The following is a 23,778-nucleotide window of genomic DNA, read 5'->3' as shown; positions in this document are numbered from 1 at the left end:
AGACAAGGAACAGGGTTGATCACTGAGTGTGAAGAAAAAGCAGCATTACAAACAGGTGTTCTTTCCCTTAGACACACAGTGGTGTTAATGAGCACAATAGGTCAAAGGTAGTCTTTAGTAGTTGAGTTGGAAAGCAGGAAAAGATGTGTAGTCAGGAATGAATAGTTCAAGAATAGTGGGAAACAAGTATAAAATGTTAAAGGGAAAGACAGAAAAATAGGCCTTAAGTAGAAAAGAGGACATTGAAGTGAGGCTGATAGCTGGAATATCAGCACTTGGCTGAAGCAGAAGCATTGCCACATGTTTGAGACAAGCCTGGGCTATGTATCAAAAACACAGTGAAAAAGTCTGTAATCATATTTTTTTTGCAGCCTACTTTAATAAGGATTCAACTTCTCCTTTAGCCCACCACCCAGCAGAAGTAGTGGAAGAGAAAAGTTATTAGGACATGGGGGAAGTGGACCTGCTCAGCAATATTTCTTTGGGGGTGAACTCGATCTTCTTTCTCAGCAGTTCAGTCCTGTAGCAAACACCAAATAAGACTCAGCAGCTGCAGACCAGTCCTGTAGGCAGGCAGATACCAGGCACTAACCATCAGCTTCAGTCCAGTCCTCTTGGCAGGCAGACACCAGGCACGAACCAGAAGCTGTAGTCCAATCCTGAAGAACCCTCTAGGTTCACCAACTGACCTGAGGTAAGGCAGCGGAAGCAGCAGGCTGCTGCAGGAAGATCACAAGCAGTTCTTGGGCAAGTTTTTCTCAATGGTGGTGTGACAACAGTTGAGCTCAACAACTCTTTGTAAGTTGTGTTGTTAGCAAGACAGAGCAAACCAATCAATGCTTATTGCTTGGTTCCCACTATATGTGGGGTCATATTTATACTCCTTCATCAAGTGCCCTTTCATGTGTTTGCTATATCAAGACATCCTTTCACCTGTGTCTGCTTTAGTATGACAGACATCCTTTCATCTGTGTGCCCCAGCAAACCATCATTTGTCAAAACTAACCTTCCAAAGAAACTAGATGTTTTCACCTCAAAGCTCTATTAGAGTTAAGATATCATACGTAAAGGAAATTGGGGGTGCAGGTAGGAAAGGCACTGTTTCAAGTTGAAAATGCATTTTTTCATTTTGATGGTGGTGTGCATAATGGACTGAAATGGGCATTGCTGGAAGCAGTTGGTCATATAGCATGCATTCTGTCTCATTTTCTACACTTCTTAAAACCCAGTTAATTGAACCAATACATCTTAATTATATGCTCCTGGGAGGATCACACCTCAGCAGCATTTGCCTTCAGTCATCTTTACTGTATGTTTTTAGAACCTTCCGAGTTCACAAGAGGAAGATTTCACTGATAGTTGTATGCTTTGCAGTTGTAGATGGAAACAGCATAACCCTTCTTGCCTTTCACAGTGAAAGTCTGGACATTTTTGGTACTCTTGGTCATATAGTTACCTTGACTACTGCATTTTTGTGTTTTTACACACCAAAGAGAAACACACACTCACATTTGATTGTCTTTCCAGTAGATTTTGAGTTTTCAGACAAACCTGCATTGAATTTCATCTTGTCACAACACGTTGTCTGTTTGAAAACATTTTAAACAAATGTTCAAAGAATGAATGACAGGATAAAGGGTGGCTCTCAAACACTGAAGGAAACCTTTTCTGTAGGCTACATGATTTCAGGATCCTAACAAGTTTGTCTTGAAACAGCTCAGTTGCGATCTGCAGAGTTCTCGAACAAAAAGTTCCACTCCGTTTAGATACGCCTAATTTGCAGCAACTGTAAGCAGATGCCAGGCCTATTAACTTTGCTTACGCTGGTGGGTGGACAAGCTAGGATTTCCGTACAGCATCATGGCGGCCTTCTTCGGGAGTCTGGCGTGCGGAACAAACCAGAGCGACTTCCTGTAGAAGCACAACTTCGCAATGCCGACTCCTGAGACAAGCATCATGGCGTCTTTCTCGGGTGCCGGTCAATGCAGCACGCCAGGGGAAGAGGCAGCCGTAAAGGAGTCGCCGCTTCCTCTTCCACCTCCCACCGGCTGTCGTAAAAGGTGAATGGAGAGAGAGTTGTGGGGGGGAAGGAGGGAGGACAGGGGGCGCGGAGTCAGAGTGGCGCAGCAAGTAGCTGCAGGCGGTGGTGGCAGCGGCAGGGGTTGGGGTTGAGGTGGTTCCCTGTGGCGGAGGGGGCCGAAAGGGGCCAGGAGACATCCCGGCTGCAACCCGGCCTGCTGCTGGCTCTGGGACCGGAGCTCCCGCCCGCGGACATGGACCTCAATCGGATCATCCAGGCGCTGAAGGGCACTATCGACCCAAAGCTGAGGATTGCAGCTGAGACGGAGCTTAACCAGGTGAGCAAGGGGCTGCCCTTCTTCTTCTTTTTCCTACTCTTCTCCCTTCTCTTCCTCTCTTCTCCAACCCCAGCCTGAGACCAGGACCCCTGCGGAGCAACTGGAGCACCTGTTGGCATTCTCTCCTTTCTTGGTGCACTAGCTTAGCCCTCTTGGACAGGACAAAGAAGCCACGAAACCTTTGCTAGTGGTCTTTGGGTGTGTTTTCTTTTCCTTTAATGCTCTTACGTGGAGACACGGTGGGAAAATTCACCAAAGCTAAGCTAGCTTTTCTCCGGACCCGCCCTTTTCAGGTGTTGCTGTTGGAAACCCTGCCCCTTGCCTGCTTCTGGCCGTGGCAGGGTAGATCATGGCACAGTATTGCTGGAGCACTGGGCAGTACTGTCCGAGAGAGTTCTAGGAAGGGCACGCGGTTTCCTTGTACCATGTACCTTTTCAAAGACTGGTCTAGCCAGTAATACAATATTTGAGGCATTTCTTTCGAATGCTGAAATGCGTGTGACTTTCCTTTAGCCACTTTTCATTCTTCTAAGCAGTCTAGACATTCATTGTTCAGTATTATTCCCAAAATTTCTTGTCTTTTTTGTCCTAACCCTGCTCTCCATCTCCTCCTCCTCCTCCTCTTCTCCTTCTCCTTCTTCTCCTTCTTCTCCCTCTTCTTCTCCTTCTCCTTCTCCTCCTCCTCCTCCTCCTCTTCCTTTTCTTTTTCCTTTTCCTTTCATTTCAGAGACAGGGTCTCACTGTGTAGTTCTGGTTAACTTAGAATTCTGCCTTAGACTGGCTTGGAACTCATAGATGTGCCTGTTGCTTCTGCCTCTGCCTCTAGTCTGCTGGGATTGAAAGTGTGTTAACACATCTGGCCCAACCTTCCAAACTGTAATAATCACAAACTCTGGTTCTGCACATCATCTTACTAAAATGTACTAATTAAAATCTACTTACATGGCTTGACAATTGAGCTTGCTACAAGTGTGAAGGGATATTCCTTAATTAGTGGATCTTGAGGGGTTACTAAGGCCAGTGGCCTCTGCTTCTTTGAGAAGCGTTGGGTATGCAAATTATGCGCTTCAGGCTTCATCCCTGATGTAAAGAATCTGAAAACCTGGGAATAGGGACAAGTTTGCATTTTAAGTGGCTCCCCAGGCAATTCTGTGCCCCCTAAAGTATAAGGATACTTCTTGGCCAGTGTGTCTGTCCTAGTAGAGATTTTTTTTAAACAATATTTTGAATCTTTGAAAGAGAAATATTTATTAACTGATAGTCTGTGGCGTTTGAGGCACACGTGAATCCAGGATCCTCAAGAGGTAAGAAGGAAACTTGAGAACCTGTTAATATTCATCTGGCTCTGTTGTAGAGTGTTCAACCAAGAATTCCTGAGGCCCTATATGATGTCCAGCTCTGCTCAGTCCTGTAATCCTAACCCACACAAGGTTATGTTGAATTGAATGGCCAAAAAGGATGCTTTGACATCTCAAAAAGAAAAGGACCGTCACCCCACAATAAGAGACACTTAGTGTCCATACCTGTCCTAGGCTTTTTAGAATACTGTCTGGAGTAACAGTCATCAGGGTTTTGTTAATAAAAATGCCTTAAGGGCTAGACTTGCAACCTGCTGCTGTGCCCTGGGAGACTGCCTATTTGACAGGGAACATAACTTTGATGCCCTGCTATACTTTCTGACATAGCCTAACCTTGATTTTTTTTCTGATTTGTCAGCACATGAGTGCAGTTGATATTATGGAAACAGAAAAGATTTGAAGTCTGCAGAACCGGGAGAGGTTCAAGCCTGTGTTCTCTTCATATTATTTTAATCCAGATTCTAGTCAGAAGATCCTCGCTACTTGTAGTTTGTTTTACAGTGGGGGGCCCTAAGCTCATCTCCAGTACCATAAAAATCAAACCCAAACAAGATAACATTGCTGTGTCATTCATTTAGCATTTATATCTGGTATAGTGCTTTGGATTGTAATAGGCTTTCAATACGTTTTTATACTTGAAGTGGAAGACCTAGATATGACGTTGGGTTTTGCATGCTTGTCCCTTAGCACCCCCTGTGTCATCCTGCCTTGCTTGCATGAATGAATAGGTATGTACTGTATGAGATTAGAGCTTAGCTCTTTTGCATTTGTCTTCCCAATGGAGTCTCATGTAGCTTGGGCTGCCTCTGCCTTACTGTACAGCTGTCTCTCACTCTGAGGGCTGCATCACTTTGTGAAGTTTGTGTTGCTGAGTATGGAACCTGGGGCTTTGGGGATGGTAGGCAAGCACTCTGAAAACTGAGCTACATCCCTCACCATCTTTTTTTTTTTTTCTTGCATGTTTACATCTCTTCCTCCTTTTCCCTTCCCCACCTCTTTGTGTCTTGCCATGTAGCCTAGTGGGTGCTGGGATTGTAAGTGTGTCCTAGCTTTTTATATCTTTTGGTGGTATAAGGAATTGAAGCCAGTGTCTTGCTCATGCTTGGTTAACAGTTTACCTCTGAACTAATTATTCCCAGCCTGAAGGCATTTACTTTCACTTCCAAGTTCTGGAATCCCTATTTTCTGTATGTACAGATGTGCATGGATTTTTTTTTTTTAAATCTTTTTGTAGTGGTGCTTATTAGGCCCAAGATATTTGTGAGACATGCACTGAGCTGTATCTTTAGTTATTATTTTCTTTGCCCTTTAAGGAACTTTGCTTTTAGAAATTTGCTGAGTTGTATTCTATGCATTGGTGTGTGAGACTCTGCTCGGGGAGTTCACGAGCTATTTTGGGGAGACAGGTTATGAGTTCTGTAGAGAGCAGTCTATAAGTGTGTTGGGATAAAGAGATGGACAGTCATTTTCTGAGGATGACATTACTGGAGACCTGGTTGTTGAAACAAGAGAGGCAGGCCAAGCATTGGGCAGGTAGAGGGGACAACAAGTTGAGAAAAGCTTCATCCAGCCCACCAGCTGGGGACTAGAGGGACTGACTAGTGGGTCAGAGACCAGGAGTCTCCCGTCTTGGCAATGCATGAGTTTTCATAAAACATAGAAGCTAAGTAAACAACACAACAGTTTATTTTCAGTAAGTTTTACTTATACAAAGCAAGTATACCTCTGAAGTCATTGATAAATGAATCATCTTATTAGAAACTTGAAGCTCAAAGAGGATCAGTGATGGGGGATTGTTTGTGAGGAAAATTGCATTTGAATACACCTGTGTTTGCCCTGAATGTTTTAGCTTGCCAGATTAACATAGGCCAAGAAGTCAAAATTTCAGAAGTTGCAACAGTTGCAAAATAGGAGCTCTGAAATGTGTCCAATGGCAACAGTTTTAATAAGCGGCATTAGTCTAAGTGTAGTGCCTACACTTAGACTTGTGTCTTATATAGTCTTGTGTCTATATAAGAGTTTTAAAGAACTGAAGTCAGTTTTTATGAATTAAATATAGATGTTTATTTTTGATTTACTACAAGGTCTTTCACTATCCAAAAAGCTATAAATTGTCTTAATAATGTATCAAAGTTGTAGAAGACTGAGTTTAATCTATATTTAAATTTTCCCCATTAAAAACAGCTGTTAAAAACAGCTGTTAAAAACAGCTGTTAAAAACAGCTGTTAAAAACACATCTTTTAGCCAGGTGATCCCAGTACTCTGGAGGCAGAGACTGGCGGATCTCTGTAAGTTTGAGGTCAGCCTGGTCTGTCTACAAAGTGAGTTCCAAGACAGCCAGGACTATACAGAGAAACCCTGTCTTCAAAAACCAAACTATACCTACACATCACTTTTTTTTTTTTTTAATGGTATTTTGAGATAAGGTTTCTCTGTGTAGCTCTGTGTGTCCTGGAATTTCACTCTGCAGATCAGGCTGATTTCTAATTCAGAGATCCATCTCTCTCTGCCTCTCAGGTGTGTGCTAAATCCTCCTGGCTTTTTTAAACCTTTTAAATTTAATTATTTTAATTTAATTTTTTTTAATATCCGAATGCTCTGTCTGCATGTATACTTACATACCAGAAGACATATGGAAGAGCAGCCATTGTTCTTTCCCAATGAGCCATCTCACCAGCCCACAACACATCTTTTCTTTTCTTTTCTTTTCTTTTCTTTTCTTTTCTTTTCTTTTCTTTTCTTTTCTTTTCTTTTCTTTTTTTAGACTAGGTCTCACTGTGTAGCTCTGGCTGGTCTGGAACTTGCTATGTAGACCACGCTGGCGTTAATTTCACTCTGTAGACCTGGTGATTTCGAATTCAGAGATCTACTCTCTGCCTCCAAGTGCTGGGATTAAAGGCATATGCCACCATAGCCAGCTAAAAGATTTATTTTTAGTTATATACATAATTAAGCATACATATACATAAATAATGTGTGTGGGTATGTACACATAAATGCAGGTGACTGCAGAGGTCAGAGGCCTTTGGACTTGTGGAGTCAGACCTTTTGAAGCTGGAGCTGCAGGCAGTTGTGAGCCACCTAATGGGTGCTGGGAACTGAACTCAGGTTCTCTGCAAGAGCAGCAAGCACTCTTAATGGCTTAGCTGTCTCTTCTTTTTCCAAATGTGCACATGACTTAGATTCTCTGGAGTTGAAGATAGGGGTGTCTGAGCCACATGATGTGGGTATTGGGAACTGAGCTTGGGTGCTTTGGAAGAGCAGCAGGTGCTGTTAACCACTGCTATCCCCTCCAGATCCCCATACCTGCTTTAAAAAAAACTACTTTAAAATTTTTGTGGTTTCACTGATAAAGTAATCTATCTCCCTTTTTTTTTTTGAGATAGAGTAGACCTCCTTAGTTGTGGTAAATATTATTTGGGGGTTTCTATCCCACTTTAGAAGCATTTAGTTCCCAAATAAAAGACACAAAACTTTTATGCTTTTATGCCTTAAAGCACTAGAGCAGAGCTGATTTATCAACCCTCTAAGCTACTTCCCAGGCAATAACCCTGAGATATCGTTTGCCATGTTTCCTCTGGGTAGCTTCTACTCCAACAGGCCAGCCCTCGAGGCCATGTGCTCATGATCCACCTACCCCATGGTGACTTCTTCCTTCTCTCTTGCCCTCATGGTCCCTGCCTCAGATCCCAAGACTGGGACTCAAAGCCCTGCCTGCCTTTCTTCTACCCAGCTACAGGCTGTGGGTATCTTTATTAACCAGTCATGGATAACACATGTGTGTGTGTGTGTGTTATATAACAAAAGCCGGCATACGTGAGGATCTGCTTGTCTTGGAACAACCAGATCTTAGGGTGCAGAACTTAGCATTTGAATACAAGTAGCATCAGACCAACCCACTACACTCCTGGCTTGGAACTCTACTTCTGCACCATGAGAGGTGGGATTAAAGTGTATATACCACCACACCCAGCTGGAAAAGTTTTAAAAAATTAGGTTGGAACAGTAGTGGTGGCACATGCCTTTAATTTCAGCATTCAGGAGGCAGAGGTGGGCGGAGCTCTGAGTTCAAGGCCACCCTGGCCAATAGAGTGAGCTGCACTGTACTACTGCTAGGGCTACACAGAGAAACCCGGTCTCTAAAAAAAACGAAACAAGCTAACAATTGAGTTTGGGCTGGGAAGACAGATTAGCATTTAAGAGTTTTGGATGTTCTTCCAGAGGACCCGAGTTCAATTCCCAGCACCCACATGGTGGATCACAACCATATGTAATTCCAGTTACAGGTAATCTGACTCCCTCTTCTGACTTCTGTGGAGACCAGGCATGTACATGGTGCACAGACATACGTGTAAGCAAAAACACACACATAAAATAGATCAATAAAAAAAATATTGAGAGGGCTGGCAAGATGGCTACATGGGTAAAGGTGCTTGCCTTCCAAGCCTGATGACCAGAGGTTGATCTTTGGAACTCATGTAAAAATAGAATAGACTACACACACACACACACACACACACACACATGAGGAAGAAAGGAAGAAAAGGAAAGAAAGAGAAAATATTACTAACCTAATTGTGTCTCAAAGGATGACATTGCCCATATGGGCTCTCAGGAGAAGTCAAACTGAATGGACTCGTTTCCTTCCTTGAGAATTTATGAGACTTCTGGGGATGTCAGTGTTACAAAATCTAATGTGGTGGGGCTGGGGGTGGGGTGCATCAGGTGGGCCTATGCCAAGGTGCCCTCCTGAGAAATCTTGCCATGCAACAGATCTAATATAAAGGAGGTTTATTTGGGGGAAGGGGAGGGAGGTAAGGGGTAGAGGCAGACAAACGGGAGAAGAGCCATGAGGGCAGAGAACCAGAGTCAGAGAAGTACAGAAAGAAGAGCAGAAAGGAGAAGGTGGGGGGCAGAGAAAACTAGGGTGATGATTAGTCCTTTTATATGCCACACCTGGCTGCGGCAGCAGGTGTTGGTGACAGGTGATGATGTAAGCGGTTGCTAGGTCCTGGGAGGAGCCTAGCGGAATCACCTGTAAGTGGGGAGGTCAGGCAGAGATCCAGGAATGTGCTAGGCTGAGGAGATGGAATGATTCTAATATATTTATTTATTTTATATATGTGAGTAAACTGTAGCTGTCTTTAGACACACCAGAAGAGGGTGTCAGACTTCATTACGGATGGTTGTGAGCCACCATGTGGTTGCTGGGATTTGAACTCAGGACGTTTGGAAGAGCAGTCGGTGCTCTTAACCACTGAGCCATCTCACCAGCCCGATGGTATGATTCTAAATGCATATGTAAATATAGTCAGAAGAAATGGGGTTCTATCTTACTGGTGCCTAGAGTAAACAGTCCATGAGAGTACAGGATGAACAGGAAGTCATCAGCATGGATTCCTGAAGCACAGTGATATTGAGAAGACTGACTCACAATGCCTGTCCCCTGCTGTCCATTCGTGGCACACTGTCCCTCTTTTGGCTAACTTTTCTCTATAGCACTTGTAATTTTTTTTTTAAATACATAATCTGTGTTGGGCTTCTGTTTTCTGAAGATGACGTTTTGTTTTCTGTTTGTCAAAAGTACATAGCAAGAAAATTCACAAATATGCCCAGAGGCTTGTCTCAGGTGATTCTAGATCTTGTTAAGGTAACAATATTGACTTACCAGAGAGGTCAAATAAAAGGTTGAGATTGTAAACCCGTTAATATCTCCTAGAGTTGATTAATAAAAAAAATGAAACTTTCCCATTCAAAGGATAAAGGGTATAACAAATTTGTAGAAGAAATAAATGGTCAACAGAAAGGACTTTGAGTAACATATCATTTAAAATAGTAATAAGGTTTTAAGGTTTCACAGGTTTTTGTGGTAGGTGAATGAATACTCATGTGCTGCTGTCTAGAGAGTTACCTAGAATACTTTCTGGAGAGCATTTTGGGAATATATGTCAAACATCATAAAACTACTTACATTTTTATTCATTAGTTATAAGAATTTTTTAACTTAAAAGTATTTTCGTAATCTTTCTTTTGCTTTAGAATTTATCTCATGTTAAAAGTCCTTCTTTCTGCTGGGCAGTAGAGGCACACATCTTTAATTCCAGAACTTGGGAGGCAGAGGCAGGCAATTTTCTGAGTTTCAGATCAGCCTGATCTATAGAAGGAGTTCCAGGCTACACAGAGAAACCCTAACTCGAAAAATAACCCAAAACAACAAACAAACAAACAAACAAACAAAAACAAAAAATAAAACAAAAAAGTTTTTCTTTCATTTAGACAGTAATATATCTGTAATGGTGCTAGTAGCTATTCAGAATGCCCCATTTTTTACAAAGCATTTCTTTGTAATTTCAGTCCTACAAGATTATTAATTTTGCCCCCAGCTTGCTTCGGATCATAGTCTCTGACAATGTGGAGTTCCCTGTGCGTCAGGCAGGTAAGTTGCATTTTCAAGTCAATGAGTGTTCTATTTTAAATCTAAATAGTTACAATGTACTGTATAAGACCTGTATAAGAATGTGACAGCTAAAATTCCAGTACTGATCCAGTAAGGACCCTTAAGGCCCCGACCCCTATTGGAAGAGCTGCTGGCAGCTGCTCGCTGCTCGCTGCTGAAGGAGAGAGTCACTCCTCTTTGGTGATGTGGCTGCTGGTAAGTAGCTCATGCCTCAGTGGGTGGCCACACACCCAGCTTCGTAGGGCATCACTAATTTGACTCAGGGCTATTAATAATAACAATAAAAAATAAAGAGGAAATGAAGATTGGATGGATATACCATAGGGATCACTAGGGGAGTTGAAGGGAGGTAGTGGTGGATTGATATGATTGATGTACATTATCTAAATGTATGTAACATTCAAGGAATAAAAAATATAATTTAAAAATATGTATCTAAAAGTCTCTTGAAAAAATTAGGAAGAATACATGAAATACTTTTAAGACATAAGAATACTTTCTTTTCTCTTGGAAAATATTAGTGGTAGATACGGAGTTCTCACAGATAGCCTAGATTTTTTGTTTTTTGTTTTTGTTTTGGTTATTTTACTCTCTTTGCTTTCATCCATCCATCCATCCATTAGTTCCTTGCCTCTCTAACATTTCTGTTTTCCATTTTGCTCTTCTACTTTTAATAATTTATCTCCCTAATTTGTTATGATCCCAGTAGCATAGGTCACTTAGATTAAGACCACAGATTTATAGATTTGAATTCTAGTGACATTTGTGTCAACTCACAGATGTAGTGTATTGCTTGGACTTTCCCCCCCCCCCCCCCCCCCCCCCCCCAGACAGGGTTTCTCTGTACCATAGCCTTGGCTGTCCTAGAATTCACTCTGTAGACCAGTTTGACCTCAAACTCAACAGAAATCTGTCTACCTCTACCTCCCCAGGGCTGGGATTAAAGGTGTGTGATACCACCATTCAATTTTGAATGTTTGAATGGGGACTAGGACTTTTTCTCTCCTTCCTTCTCTTCCCTTCCCTTCCTTTCCCTTCCCTTCCCTTCCCTTCCCTTCCTTTCCTTTCCTTCCTTCCTTTCCTTCCTTTCCTTCCTTTCCTTCCTTTCCTTCCTTTTCTTCTTCCCTCCCTCCCACCCTCCCTCCCTCCCACCTTTCCTCCCTCCTTCTTTCCCTCCCTCCCTTTCTTTTTCTTTTTAATAGTACCAGCAATTAGATGTTTTGTTTTAAATATGAAACTTATTTGTATGTCCGTGGGATAATACACTTAATACACTTCTATAATGTGTATCTTCCTTCCTTATTCCCTACGTATACTCTAGGTTGTTTTTGATTTTTCTGTCTCTGCCTTTCAAGTTCTGGGCTTATAGGCATGTACTACCCTGTCTAGCTTTTTCTATTATTGCATGATTAGTCTTACCCAATCACATTATAGAATAGAATAATTGTACTGAGGTAAATGAGATACTTAGTTCATAGCCTGGTTTAAATTAAAAAGCCTTTTAAAGCGCGCACACACACACACACACACACACTCCCACACATATGCATGTTTACCATACTGTAAGGGTTTTTTTTTTTTTTTTTTTTTTACTCAAACACATTGAAATCCTAAGTACATCAAAATGTATGAAAGAGGGCTTATAGGATATCAAGTTCATAATTTAGTTAAATTTTGGTCACATTTTAACTAATACAGAAAACGTATTTTTCAATGGTGAAATGCTTTTATTATCCATGTTTAACTTATAGTAAAATTGCTGGGGCCAGAAAGGAGAGAGAAAGTTGGGGTGCTCTTCAGAAACATGTCTATCTTTATACTCATTTGAGAATACATGTTTACACTAAGTGTTAAACCGGAATGGTTAAAAAGCTTCATATTCTTTCTTTTTTCTTTCTTTGAGACAAGATCTCTACTTTGAATTGATTATATAACTCAGATTGGCTTTAGACTTGAAGCAGTCTTTCTGTCTTCCCGATGTGCTAGGGTTAGGGCTGTGCATCATCATGTCTAGGCCATATCTCTTAATACCCTGGGAAGCCAGCTCAGTGGATGAAATGCTTTACTTGCAAGGGTGAGGATCTGTGTTCTGGTCCCATCACTTGAAAGGCTATGATGGGTTCTTAGAGCAAGGTGACTAGCTCAGAGTTGGTGACCTCCACATCCAGTTCAACCCCTGCCTTAGTAAATAAGTTGATAGTGATCAAGAAGAAACTCTGGGCATCTACATTCATGCATGTGCACACACAGTCCCTTCTCCCTCACATGCGCCCACACACATGTGAATATGCATATATGCACATACCACAAACACACACCAAACAAAATAAAGCAGTCTTATAGCAGTAATTCAGCTAACTTCTTCCAAATGTCTTTTTGTCGAATGCTGAAAATAGTAGAAACAAAGTAATTGATTTATATATTTTTGATAGATAGAGACACAGATTTCTTGAGATTTTTTCCAAACATATTTGAGAGTGGATGTCTACTTATGAATTATAAATACTAAAGGATTAAATGAAATTACCAATGCTATAAGGGCACAAATACTCCTGAATGGTTAGGGTGACAGGGGACAGGATCAGCAGCAGACAGCAGCTTACTGTTAGGTTTGAGAAAAGGGACATTTCCTGATGACACCGTGTTTGTGCTCAATCCGAAAACATGAGCATGATTCTAAGATCATGTTTATGATCACTCAAGGATGTCCTCCAGCTTGGTGGGATGTTCCTGTTGAACTCCCATATAAAATTCTTAAATTCTTCCCACCTCCCCTTCTTAAGTTGGGGAACTTTGCACCTGTAAGGTTTTCTATCTTGGGTGGGCATTGTATTGCACATGGCTGAGTTGTAAGGCTGAGTCTAACACATCTGTTTTTTCTCAGCTGCCATCTACCTGAAGAACATGGTGACACAATACTGGCCAGATAGGGAGCCTCCACCAGGAGAAGTGATATTTCCATTCAATATCCATGAGAATGACCGGCAGCAGATCCGGGACAACATCGTGGAAGGGATAATTCGGTCTCCAGATCTGGTGAGGTAGGCCACACCCTGTTTGTGTGCTCTGAGGAGGCATTTGGCCTTGCCTGGGACTACTGGGTGTACTCTTCAGCTTTGTTTGTCTGTATGTATTTTTTATTTTTTTGGAGTCAGGTCTCATATATCCCAGGCTAGTCTCAAGTGTACTGTGTGGCCAAGATTGGCCTTGGATTTCTAGTCTTCTGTCTCCATTCCCAGTTGCTGAGATTACAGCTGTATACTCCTATGATTGATGAATGTAGAGCTGTGCTTAAACCGAGGACCTCTTGTATTCTGGGCAAGTTTTTACCAACCAAACTATGCTTCCAGCCCAGAAAATGCATTTGTGGTTCTATATATTAGACAGCATAGCTGTCTAATGAATTTTGCAATCGTGGAATAGAAACAAATTTACTTAAACATATGAGCCAGTAATGAGATTTCCTTTGCAAATGGAAGGGGAGGGGCAAGGGATGAAACAGTGGTGGGGACGAGATAGTTTAATATCAGTTATTAAGTGCAACTGTGATGAAAACAGGAAAAGAATGGAAGTTTGAGTGGGGTGGTAACAGGAAAAGCAAGCTGAATTATTGAACAGTTGTTTTTGATAGCTAGGAGAACACAGTTGTACTCAAGAAGAGCATCTTTATTCTCACTGGTTCCCCATATGCCAGTTGTGTCCCAGGAACCTTTCAAAACCATTGTCTGTTCATCTGTGAAGATGTGTCTCCCAATCTCCTGGTTCTCCTGTTGGTTCTAAAGCAGCACACAGGGGTAGTGCCCCCTGCCAATATTGCACTTGGCTTGAACTGAGAAATGGACCATGAGGCCCATCTTAAGATGAAATCCTAAAAAGTGAAAAGTTTTAGCTGTACTTTATGACTGTGTTGTGTAAAGGAACAGCTGCTAGTAGTAGACAAGAAATCCCTGTTTTTTTATGAGACAGTCTTCTGTGATATTGCTCCTCTCATGTCCTAAGTATCCTTGAAGACTTTGCTTTATCTTGTCTAATTTTGTTTAAAAGTATTGCAGTACTGTAAGGAAGGTACAATATGCAGCTTGATTTTTGTTTTCAGTTGTTTGTAGATCTAAGTTGTTGAATATTCAACTGAATACTAGTTTCGTATTTATTTTTCACCATTTGGAATCCTGGGACTAAGGATGTAGCTCATTTGGTAGACTGATTTCCTAGCATGCGTGAGACCTTGGGTTCAGTTCCTAGCACTGCATACAATAGTGGGGTGTAGTGGTACATGTGTGAATCCCAATACTTGGGACATAGAAGCAGGAGCATCAGAAGTTTAAGGTCATCAGCTGCTTATCGCATTGGAGATTGCCAGTCTGGGCTACATAAAGCATCCTCACAAATAAACAGCTCAGCAAAAATTACAATTTGGAATTCTAATTTTGCCATGTTAATTCTCTGATCAAATGACCTCATGAGGACATACATGGTGGTGATTTGTAGAAGGGACATTTTCGCTTCCTCGTTGTTTTCTTTCCAATCTTAGTTACAGATTAGATCCCGCTGAAGAAGTAGTGACTGTACTAAATGCTGGGGTATAGCATCTTACATGCTCTTCTTTTTCTGTTTTATTTCTTTTGTTGCTTTCTTCCCCCACTTATTTCTTTGGCAATGGTTCTTCAGTTTCCTATTTTCAGAAATCATCTAGTAAATCCATATTCATTGTATAAGAATTAGTGTGTATTTTCATGGGTACAATGTACCATACTGTCTCTCTCTTAACTGATGAAAACTAGGTTTATCAGTTGACCTATGTGTGTGTATGTATACACACACACATGCATCTTATACTCAGAAAGGTGCTGTACCAATGAACCACACACCAGCCCTAAGCTTGCCCATTTGGTAGTTACATGTGTATCTGTCTGCCTATATATCTATATTTGTACGTATGTGTACATATTTATCATCTATCATCATCTATGTGTTGGCATATCTCTGTATATATTTCTGTGTGTATGCATCATTTATCTGCATGTGCATACATAATCTATGTTATTATCCCTTTTCTCTATGTGCCTATTTGTCTCTGTCTCTGTCTTTCTCTTTGTCTATCTCTTTCTCTCTCTTTCTGTTTCTCTCTTTCTGTGTGCTGTAGATCAAAGCCAGGACTCTATATATGCTGCTCCTTCTGGATATGAAGACTCAAATATAAAATAAAACAAGTAAGAATTTTTACAGAGTTGAGGTAGATTTGCTGTATACTATGAAATTTTTGACAGGCTTTTCTTTTCTTTTCTTTTTTTTTTTGGTTTTTTTCAAGACAGGGTTTCTCTGTGTAGTCCTGGCTGTCCCGGAACTCACTCTGTAGACCAGGCTGGCCTCGAACTCAGAAATCCACCTCTGCCTCCCAGAGTGCTGGGATTACAGGCATGCGCCACCACCGCCCGGCTGACAGTCCTTTAAGATTTATTTTTTAACTTTTTATTGATTCTTTGTGATTTTCACACCACGTACCTTCATATCTGCCCTCTGCCTTTGTATCCCCACAAAGAAAATGAAAAAAGACAAACAAAAACTTTAAAAAAAATCTCCTCATGGAAGCTGTAATGTGTCACAGTGTGTCCCACAGTAGACCCTCCTGTTCACACATCATTACTTGTAAATGTTCACTGCAATGAGTCATTGGTTTGGTTCAAGGCCTCTGGCCTCTGCTTCACCATCAATACTAGATCCTCGCCAGGACTACTCCTCTTGTGGCCCTGTGTCATGGAGATCCGGCAGGTTTGGGATTGTAGGACTGGTCTGTTCACATGCTTCTGCATCTCACAGGTGAGGTAGATGTTGGGGTGAGCCAACCCAAAGTCCTGCATCTGGGGCTAGGTGGTAGCTGAGTTGGTCAGCCGCCAACTCTCCTGTACCCACAGTACCAGGGTGAGCTCTCCAGCACTCGCCCTAGCTAGTTCATCCAGTGCCGCAGCTGGCAAAGGGCAGGGTCAGCTCTCCCGCTCTCATGCCCTCAGTGCCCATGGCTCACCTGCACCTATGCCACAAGAGCCAGCTCTACTACTGTGCTTCCCAGTTAAGGTGTAGGGCCCAGTTTCCCTGTACTGCAGCTAGCGAGGGGCTGGGCTAGCTCCACTGTGGTGTCCAGGCAAGGTGCAGGGCCTGCTCTCTTGAGTGCTGCAGCTGGTGAGGGGGCAGGGACAGATCTTCTGCTCTCTCAACCCCAGGGACAGCTCTACTGACTGCTGCAGGTGATGAGGGGTGAGGGTGAGAGGGCAGGTATCACCCCCACACCTCCACATGGCAGATGAGCGGCAGGGACAGCTCTCTTGTGCTCATACTCTCATGGTTAGCTCACCTCACACCCACCGCTGGGGCCAGATATACTGTGCTACCCAGGTGAGGTGCAGGGCCCACTAAAATACCTTTAGGGTAAGACAGAGGTTTCATTTATTTGAGGGTTTCCCCCATTCTGTTTATTTTCTGTAAATTGTGTTACCGAGAAGGTCTTTAACAGGATCACTTTTTCTCACATCATGGCCACATGTATGCAGTCTTTTGCTGCATACATTCACAATGTACACAGTGGTGTCCCATGTGATTACATCTCCTTGGATGTAACTAGATGAGCATCCTAGGTTATAAAGGTACACTCTAGTGTTCACACAGATTTGAACGTGCTGATGATACATTTTTCAATGTTATCCGTGCTCAGTGGTGCCTGACTGTAGGTATATAAGAAGTGTAAAGAACGTTGGAGAACATTATAACAATATTGTAGTTCTTTGGGAGATGATTCTCTTAACTGCTTGACCTTGCACATTTTCTTTCCCACCTCACAGAGTCCAGTTGACGATGTGTCTCCGAGTCATCATCAGACACGATTTTCCTGGTCATTGGCCTGCTGTGGCCGACAAGATAGACTACTACTTGCAGTCACCCAACAGTGGGAACTGGCTCGGCAGTTTACTGTGCTTGTATCAGCTGGTGAAGACCTATGAGTAAGTTCATTCCCACTAGCAAAGAGGGCCAGTGTCCTGGGGCATCAGGCTCGGAAGAGCATTCTGCAAAATCAGTTCATAGTGGAGAATGCCAAGACAAACGGTGTGTTGGTGGCACTCAGGTTTTCTGGTTCTGGTGTACACTGCTGATTTCTGAGGCAGTGAATGGTGGTACGTCCTTTTAGCTGCTGCTGTAGATATACCTCGGATACAGAAATCAGATATTTCTCTGATGAGAAAAGGTAGGAAATGTAAAAGCTCTTTGAGACATTTCCATGAAAGTTGCTGGTGAGGTACAAGAGTTAATATTGGTGTTTTTTGGGTTTTAAGATGAATGCTGCTTTTGTTCATGCAGTCCTGTAGTTTTCCTTTGTTTTGAGACAGTATCATTTGGTAGATCAACTTGGCCTTGAACTCACAGCCATCCTCCTGCCTCGGCCTTCTGAGTGCTGAGATCACAGCCCGTGTAGTTTTGTTCTTTAAGATGATAGTTTAGTCCGACACTATTGTGGATGCTAAGAAAGGCTTGCTGAAAGGACCCAGATATGGCTGTCTCCTAAGAAGCCCTGCCAGAGCCTTACAGAGTCGATGCTCACAGCCAACCATTGTACTGAGTGGGGGGGGGGGGTTTGTAACCCCATACAAAGAACAACAATATCAACTAACAAGATCCCCCAGAGCTCCCAGGGACTAAGCCACCAACCAAGGAGTACACATGGCTCTGGCTGCATATGCATCAGAGGATGGCCTTGTCAGGCATCAATGGGAGGAGAGGTCCTTGGTCCTATAAAAGATGTCCCAGTGTAGGGGAATCAAGGGCGGGGAGTAGGGAGTCAGTGGGAACACCCCCATAGAGACAGGGAGGGAGGATGGCAATAGGGGGTTTCTGGGAGAGGGGGAGACCAGGTAAGGGGATAACACTTGAAATGTAAATAAATTTAAATAAATAACAAAAAAGGATGATAGTTTAGAGAGTTTTACAGAATTTCTATTTATAAAATAATTTTAGATTGGCAGCCATACAAGGGAACTGAGAACACCCAGGCTTGTAAAGTATATTTACGCTCAGTGAAGGGTGATATGAGAACATTTTCTCCATGTTATTATCCTACAGTATGATGTGTCTAAGCTAGCAGCAGATCAGCTTTCATTTTATAGGATGAATTATGGTTTGATGAGAGTTAAGTTAAATACTAAAAAAAATTCCATATAAAATTACTAAATAGTCTTGGATTGACCGAGCCTACCTCCCTCCCTCCCTCCCTCCCTTCCCATTACTGCATAACAAAACCAACCCAGGGCCTTTTTCATGAGTCACATCCCTAGTCCTTGGCATTTTCACACAGATTTTGCTTTGTAAGTTCAGGCTAGCCTTGAAATCGGGATCCCCTATCTTAGCTTCTGAGAACTGGGATTGCAGTTGTTCATTGTTGGACTCTTAAACTAGTCCAAACCTTGTTCAAAGGACAAGGCCACCTGAAACAAGACTTTATCCTTTCAGAGTTCCTTCCAACTTCATTGCAACAACTGCGTAGGAAATTTAAGCCCTTGTTTCATTATCTTCTGATTTGTATGGTTACCAAGTCTTTTTCACTCAGTGTTTATAGCTCACTGGGAAGGAGAAATCATCACCTTCTTATTCTCTGTCTTCGCTCATGCAGATATAAGAAAGCAGAAGAGAGAGAGCCTCTCCTGGCAGCCATGCAGATATTTCTGCCTAGAATCCAGCAGCAAATCCTGCAGCTGCTTCCGGATGCCTCCCATTACTCTGTGTTGCTGCAGAAACAGATTCTGAAAATCTTCTATGCTCTCATTCAGGTCGGTGTGACTGCAGAAGACGAACACGGAGGAACCTTGTATTTGTGTGTACCCTGTAGAAGCATCGGTCATTATTTAGAATCATATTTTTACCTTAGGAGAATCAGGCTCACAGAAATTTACTTTAGCCATGATCACTGGGCATCTGAAGTTCAGTTTGGTGTCTGTGTGCTGTCTTTCTTGGTGTAAAGCCCAAGTTATAAAGAACCCCAGGTGTTGTTTGACCTAAAACTCGAGTTTAGATTCAAGGTGCCCTGCTTGCTGGTTGGCTGTGATTATAGGAGGAGAGGAAACAAATAGAGCCCCTCTTAATGGGAGATCACATTGATGACCTTTTCTCTTCTTCAGCCAAAGTTAAGCTAACACAGATTTAGTAGCTCTTGTGGAGCAAGGTCCCTGTAGGCTCCATAGTAGGCAGGGAAATACTGGCAGGAGGTGGTAAGAGTGAAACCCAGGTTAGCCTGATTTTGGTGACCAGTGCTAGGCTAAGACTTTTGGCGTCTGACCCAGATCATTTTACTTTATATTTAAGCACAGCACACTTTTGGAAAGAGTTTTCAGATAGCAATTAATTAAGGCCCATGAGTATGACAAAGCTTAAGGCATGTTTACATTTTTACAAAGTACTCATGAGACTTCATCAAGGTAAACAATGCCTGGCCCTAAGATAACACAGAAATCACTCAGGCTGTTGTGCAGATGATATGTCTCACAAGAATGAGTTTCATGGCCTGGAAGTAAAGCTCAAGGTTTAAAGGGGAAAAAGTCTGGGATAAACAACATAATGTTCTGGGAGTTATGGACAGAGCCTGGACCAATAGGTAGCAAAAGATCACCAGACTATAAACTACATTTTCCCCAGCATTCCAGGAAAACCAGCTAGATATCTTCTCCCTTTGGAGAGATCAGCGTGTATTTAACTTTCCCTGGCTTCTCTCGTGTTTCTCTGTGTGCACATGGCTTTTATGTCATCTACACATTTTCTTTGATTTAAGCTATAAGGGCTACTACTATGGTAATTTAAAAAATAATTAGAAGATAGGGCTGGAAAGCCTTTAAAATTTGAAAATATTTGACATTAATTACTTGAAAAACTTGAGTAAATGATTTCAACCTAGGAAGAAGAATTGGGGTCCGTCTAAATGTGAATAGATTAAAGCTCTGTGTTTGGTTTGTTTGAGCTAGGGAGGCAGGAGAGCTGGGATATGCCCTTCATTTTGACTTGGGCATCTTTGGACTGTTTTAGTATCACTGCAGTACACAGTTGGAGTTATATTCTCCTGTCATTCATTCATATATGTGTGTGTATGTGTGTGTGTATACATACACATATACGTATATGCACATACACATATATACATACATACATATATACTACACACACACACACACACACACACACACACACACATTTAATTTGGCTTTTTGAGGCTGGTCTCTCTGTTCACTTCTGACTGTCCTAGAGTTCACTGTGTATACCAGGCTGGCTTCTTACAGAGTTCTGCTTGCCTTTTCCTGAATTCTGGGATTAACCACCTCACCTGGTTTCATAAGCTTTTAATAAAGGCAGTTGAAGGCAGATATTTCTTAATTCTTCTTCTTCTTCTTTTTTTTGGGAAGGAAGCAGATCTCACAAAAGAGAAGACAGTAGACTATCAGAGAAATATATTCTTTTACATTGTCTGAAGTTTTTGGCAAGAAAGCTGCATGGGCTCTCTTCTAGAGTTAGTATTAAAGATCTCCCTCAGCAGGGCTATTTGCCCTGGTACATCATAACAACATAATAGCCTGTGTATTTGGGGCTAGACTAGCCTTTCCTACTGGTCAGTAACATGAGGGCCAGGGACATGAGTTTTCTGTGGATTCTTTATATACTTGGCTAACTAACACAGGAAGAACAAGCTCTCAAACACATAAAAAACAAAACAAAACCAGAAGATGAACCATTCTAACATCTTTTAACTGTTTTTGGTAATCTGTTATTTATTAGTACAGAAATGTGCATCTATGTTGAGGCAAAATTAAAAAAACTGATTTAGCAAGCTGTGTAGAGGCTTTCACACATACTACAGGAATCACTACTTTCTGCCTAACTCCCTGCATGCTCCTCCTCTGGCCCTAGTTCAAGCCCAAATACCTCACTCCCATGTGGCACTTAGAATAAAGTGTGATCTTTCTCAGGCTTTTTTAAAAAGACAGTCTCACTTTGTAATCTTGGTGGGCCTCAATCTTGGTGGGCCTCAAACTCATGTCAGTCTTCCTGCTTTTGCCATCTGAGTGATGGTCATGTGTGCATGTCATCATGTCCAGCTTGTAGGTGTGAAACAACATACCCCTAGCCACCCCTTCTCCCTCTTTCACTATTTGCCATCCCACCCCTGATTTGCCATCACTCCCAGCTGGAGTGAGAGCCTTGTGTGACAGCAGTTATGCCTCTCTTTTGGGGTGTTGTCACTAGCACCTTACTAGGGGACAGTAGAGCAGTGGGCGTGGAGGCAGCTCCCTGCAGCTCATGGCACAGCAGGGGAGATAGAAGCCTGAACAGTAGTCATTATGGGATTGGGACATAAAGTAGAAGATGGGGATTGAAAAAGAGCTTCATGTTTATTTAGTGAGGTGAAGATTTTCATCAAAGTGCTTATAATTAAAAGTTTGATACATGAAGAGGCAAGTCGTAAAAATAACCCAAAATGTATGTGAAGTAAAAGAGACCTTATTGGTATTGAATCTTTCTTTTTTAATGGTAGACCAGAGAAACAGCCAATGACATGTATATTTATAAATTTAAAAGATTTATATGTCAAAAACAGTTATGGGTTTTAAATGCTTGTAATTCTAGTATTTTTGGAGCAGACATGGGAAGATTGAGATTTCAAGGGAATCTTTGGTTCCCTGACATATTTGAAGCCAGCTTGGGCCACAAGAGATTCTGTTTCATACTGTAAATAACTTTTATTTGCATGTAAAAATTATCATCTCTGAGGCTTACTGCCCTGGTCTGCTAACCTAGGCTTAGTCCTGGAAGATTCTAGTTTGTACAATCTTTTCTAGGCCTAGAATGTGTTCAGCCTCTGAGATTTACTGCTGAATAAGATCACCCTTTCTAGTTCTTTCTGAACTCTGTTGGCTGGTTTAACTTAACTGTTCTGGCTCAAACTCCTCTCCAAGCTGACTGATTCAATCTTGCTTCTCTCAGTTTCTGACTGAATTGCTCTGCTTGGCCTTATAGTATGGCAGTATGTTCTAATCTTCTGGCTCCTTTTCATTCTCTGGCTTGTTCTATCTTCACCTGTGTCTAGCTTGTTCTTTCTCCACAACCTGTCTCCTCTCTGTCTCAACTGCTCTCTTAAGTAGCTTCCCTTTCCTCTCTCTTCTCGTGAGAGTTGGGCATAGCCTATTCTGTCAAATCTTTCTCTAATTCATCACTTTGTCTGCCTCTCAATTAGACATCACTTTCAAACATGGGTGCTTCCTTCTATCAACTAAATTTACCTTCATTGTCTGGGATTAAAGTTGTGCACTAAGGATATGTCTGTATTCCAGTTAAAGGAATAAAGGTGTGTGCTACAGGCTGAAGCACACACCTAGAAATGTCCTGCAACACAAAACAAAGCTAATCAACCAACCAACCAACCAGCCAACCAATCAACCAGCCAACCAACCAACCAGACAGACAGACAAACGAGAGCTGGGAAGTAGCTCAGGTATTAAAGTGCTTTCCTTGATACATGAAGCCCTGGGTTCAATCCCCTGTATGACATAAAGCTGTAATTGGCATATGCCTGTAATTTCAGTACTCAGGACTTGGAGGCAGAAAGAGCAGGAGTTCAGGGTCATCCTGTTGGGTGAGTTTTAGGCTAACCTGTGGTATGTGAAACCTTGTTGCCTCCTACCTGCTAAAAATGTATATTTGATGATGGATTTTTTTAGTTGAATTTCTTACTGATATATTATCCCAGAAGATACAAAATTCTGGGTTTTATGGGCAGAAATGATCACCGTCTACTGCTGCTCTGTTTTCTAGTATGCACTGCCTCTTCAGCTGGTGAATCACCAGACCATGACAACGTGGATGGAGATCTTTCGGACCATCATTGATAGGACAGTCCCTCCGGTAAGTCAGAACTCTTCAGGAAAGCCTGCAAATGTATTGATGAATACTTAATGCTGATTTGCTATTTTGTCTACAATTAAAAAAACAAAAACAAAAACAAACCCAGAAACCTATTATCATATTAACTTATAAAATACTGTAATACATAATTAATAATGTTCACTTTTAGAACATCAGATCAGCAAGAATATTAAAACAATAACTGTTTAACTTAAACTGGTTAAAACATTTTAAACCTTGCTACATATCCCTCTAGTCTTTTTTCCTGCATGTATGTTTAGAATTTTACTCATAAAAATAGTACTTGTACTTTCATATTTTTTTTACCAAAAATGAAAAATAAATATTATTAATATTCTTCTGGCTGTAACTGTTCTTTAAAATTAATTTTTAGTTTACACTTAAATTTTTTGATATATTTTTTAATAAATATAATCTTCATTTACATTTTAAATGCTAAAACCTTTCCCACTTTCTCGCCTCCCTGAAAGCCTCCAACTCTGCCTCCTAGCACTTAAGATTTTTGTTAGTGAATGTTTGTATAGGTAGGTGGTATGTTTGTGTGTGTGAGTATACCATGGTATGTGTGTAGAGATCAGAGGATACTTGTGGTTCTTTCTTTCAACTGTGTGAACCTGGGGGATCAAACTCAGGTCATCGTGTTCAGTATAGGTACCTTTA

General features: G+C 41.7%; 1 protein-coding gene across 3 annotated transcripts in view; it reads left to right on the top strand.

Moving 5' to 3' along the window:
• Nucleotides 1-1,965: 1,965 nt before the first annotated feature.
• Nucleotides 1,966-23,778, top strand: part of Ipo8 (importin 8) — a 68,290-nt gene continuing 46,477 nt past the window's right edge. The window contains exons 1-6 of one of the 3 annotated variants that reach the window (XM_052175342.1): nucleotides 1,966-2,357; nucleotides 10,071-10,152; nucleotides 13,058-13,214; nucleotides 17,007-17,165; nucleotides 18,827-18,983; nucleotides 23,008-23,097. In XM_052175342.1, the coding sequence (XP_052031302.1) occupies nucleotides 2,274-2,357; nucleotides 10,071-10,152; nucleotides 13,058-13,214; nucleotides 17,007-17,165; nucleotides 18,827-18,983; nucleotides 23,008-23,097 (729 nt within the window). In that variant the 5' untranslated portion in view covers nucleotides 1,966-2,273. The remainder of the gene's footprint in view (nucleotides 2,358-10,070; nucleotides 10,153-13,057; nucleotides 13,215-17,006; nucleotides 17,166-18,826; nucleotides 18,984-23,007; nucleotides 23,098-23,778) is intronic. The other 2 variants (XM_052175341.1, XM_052175343.1) reach the window with 2 other exon arrangements.

The sequence above is a fragment of the Apodemus sylvaticus genome, chromosome 2, assembly GCF_947179515.1.
Source record: "Apodemus sylvaticus chromosome 2, mApoSyl1.1, whole genome shotgun sequence".
Lineage (NCBI taxonomy): Eukaryota > Metazoa > Chordata > Mammalia > Rodentia > Muridae > Apodemus > Apodemus sylvaticus.
This window is presented reverse-complemented; position numbering and strand designations above follow the sequence as displayed.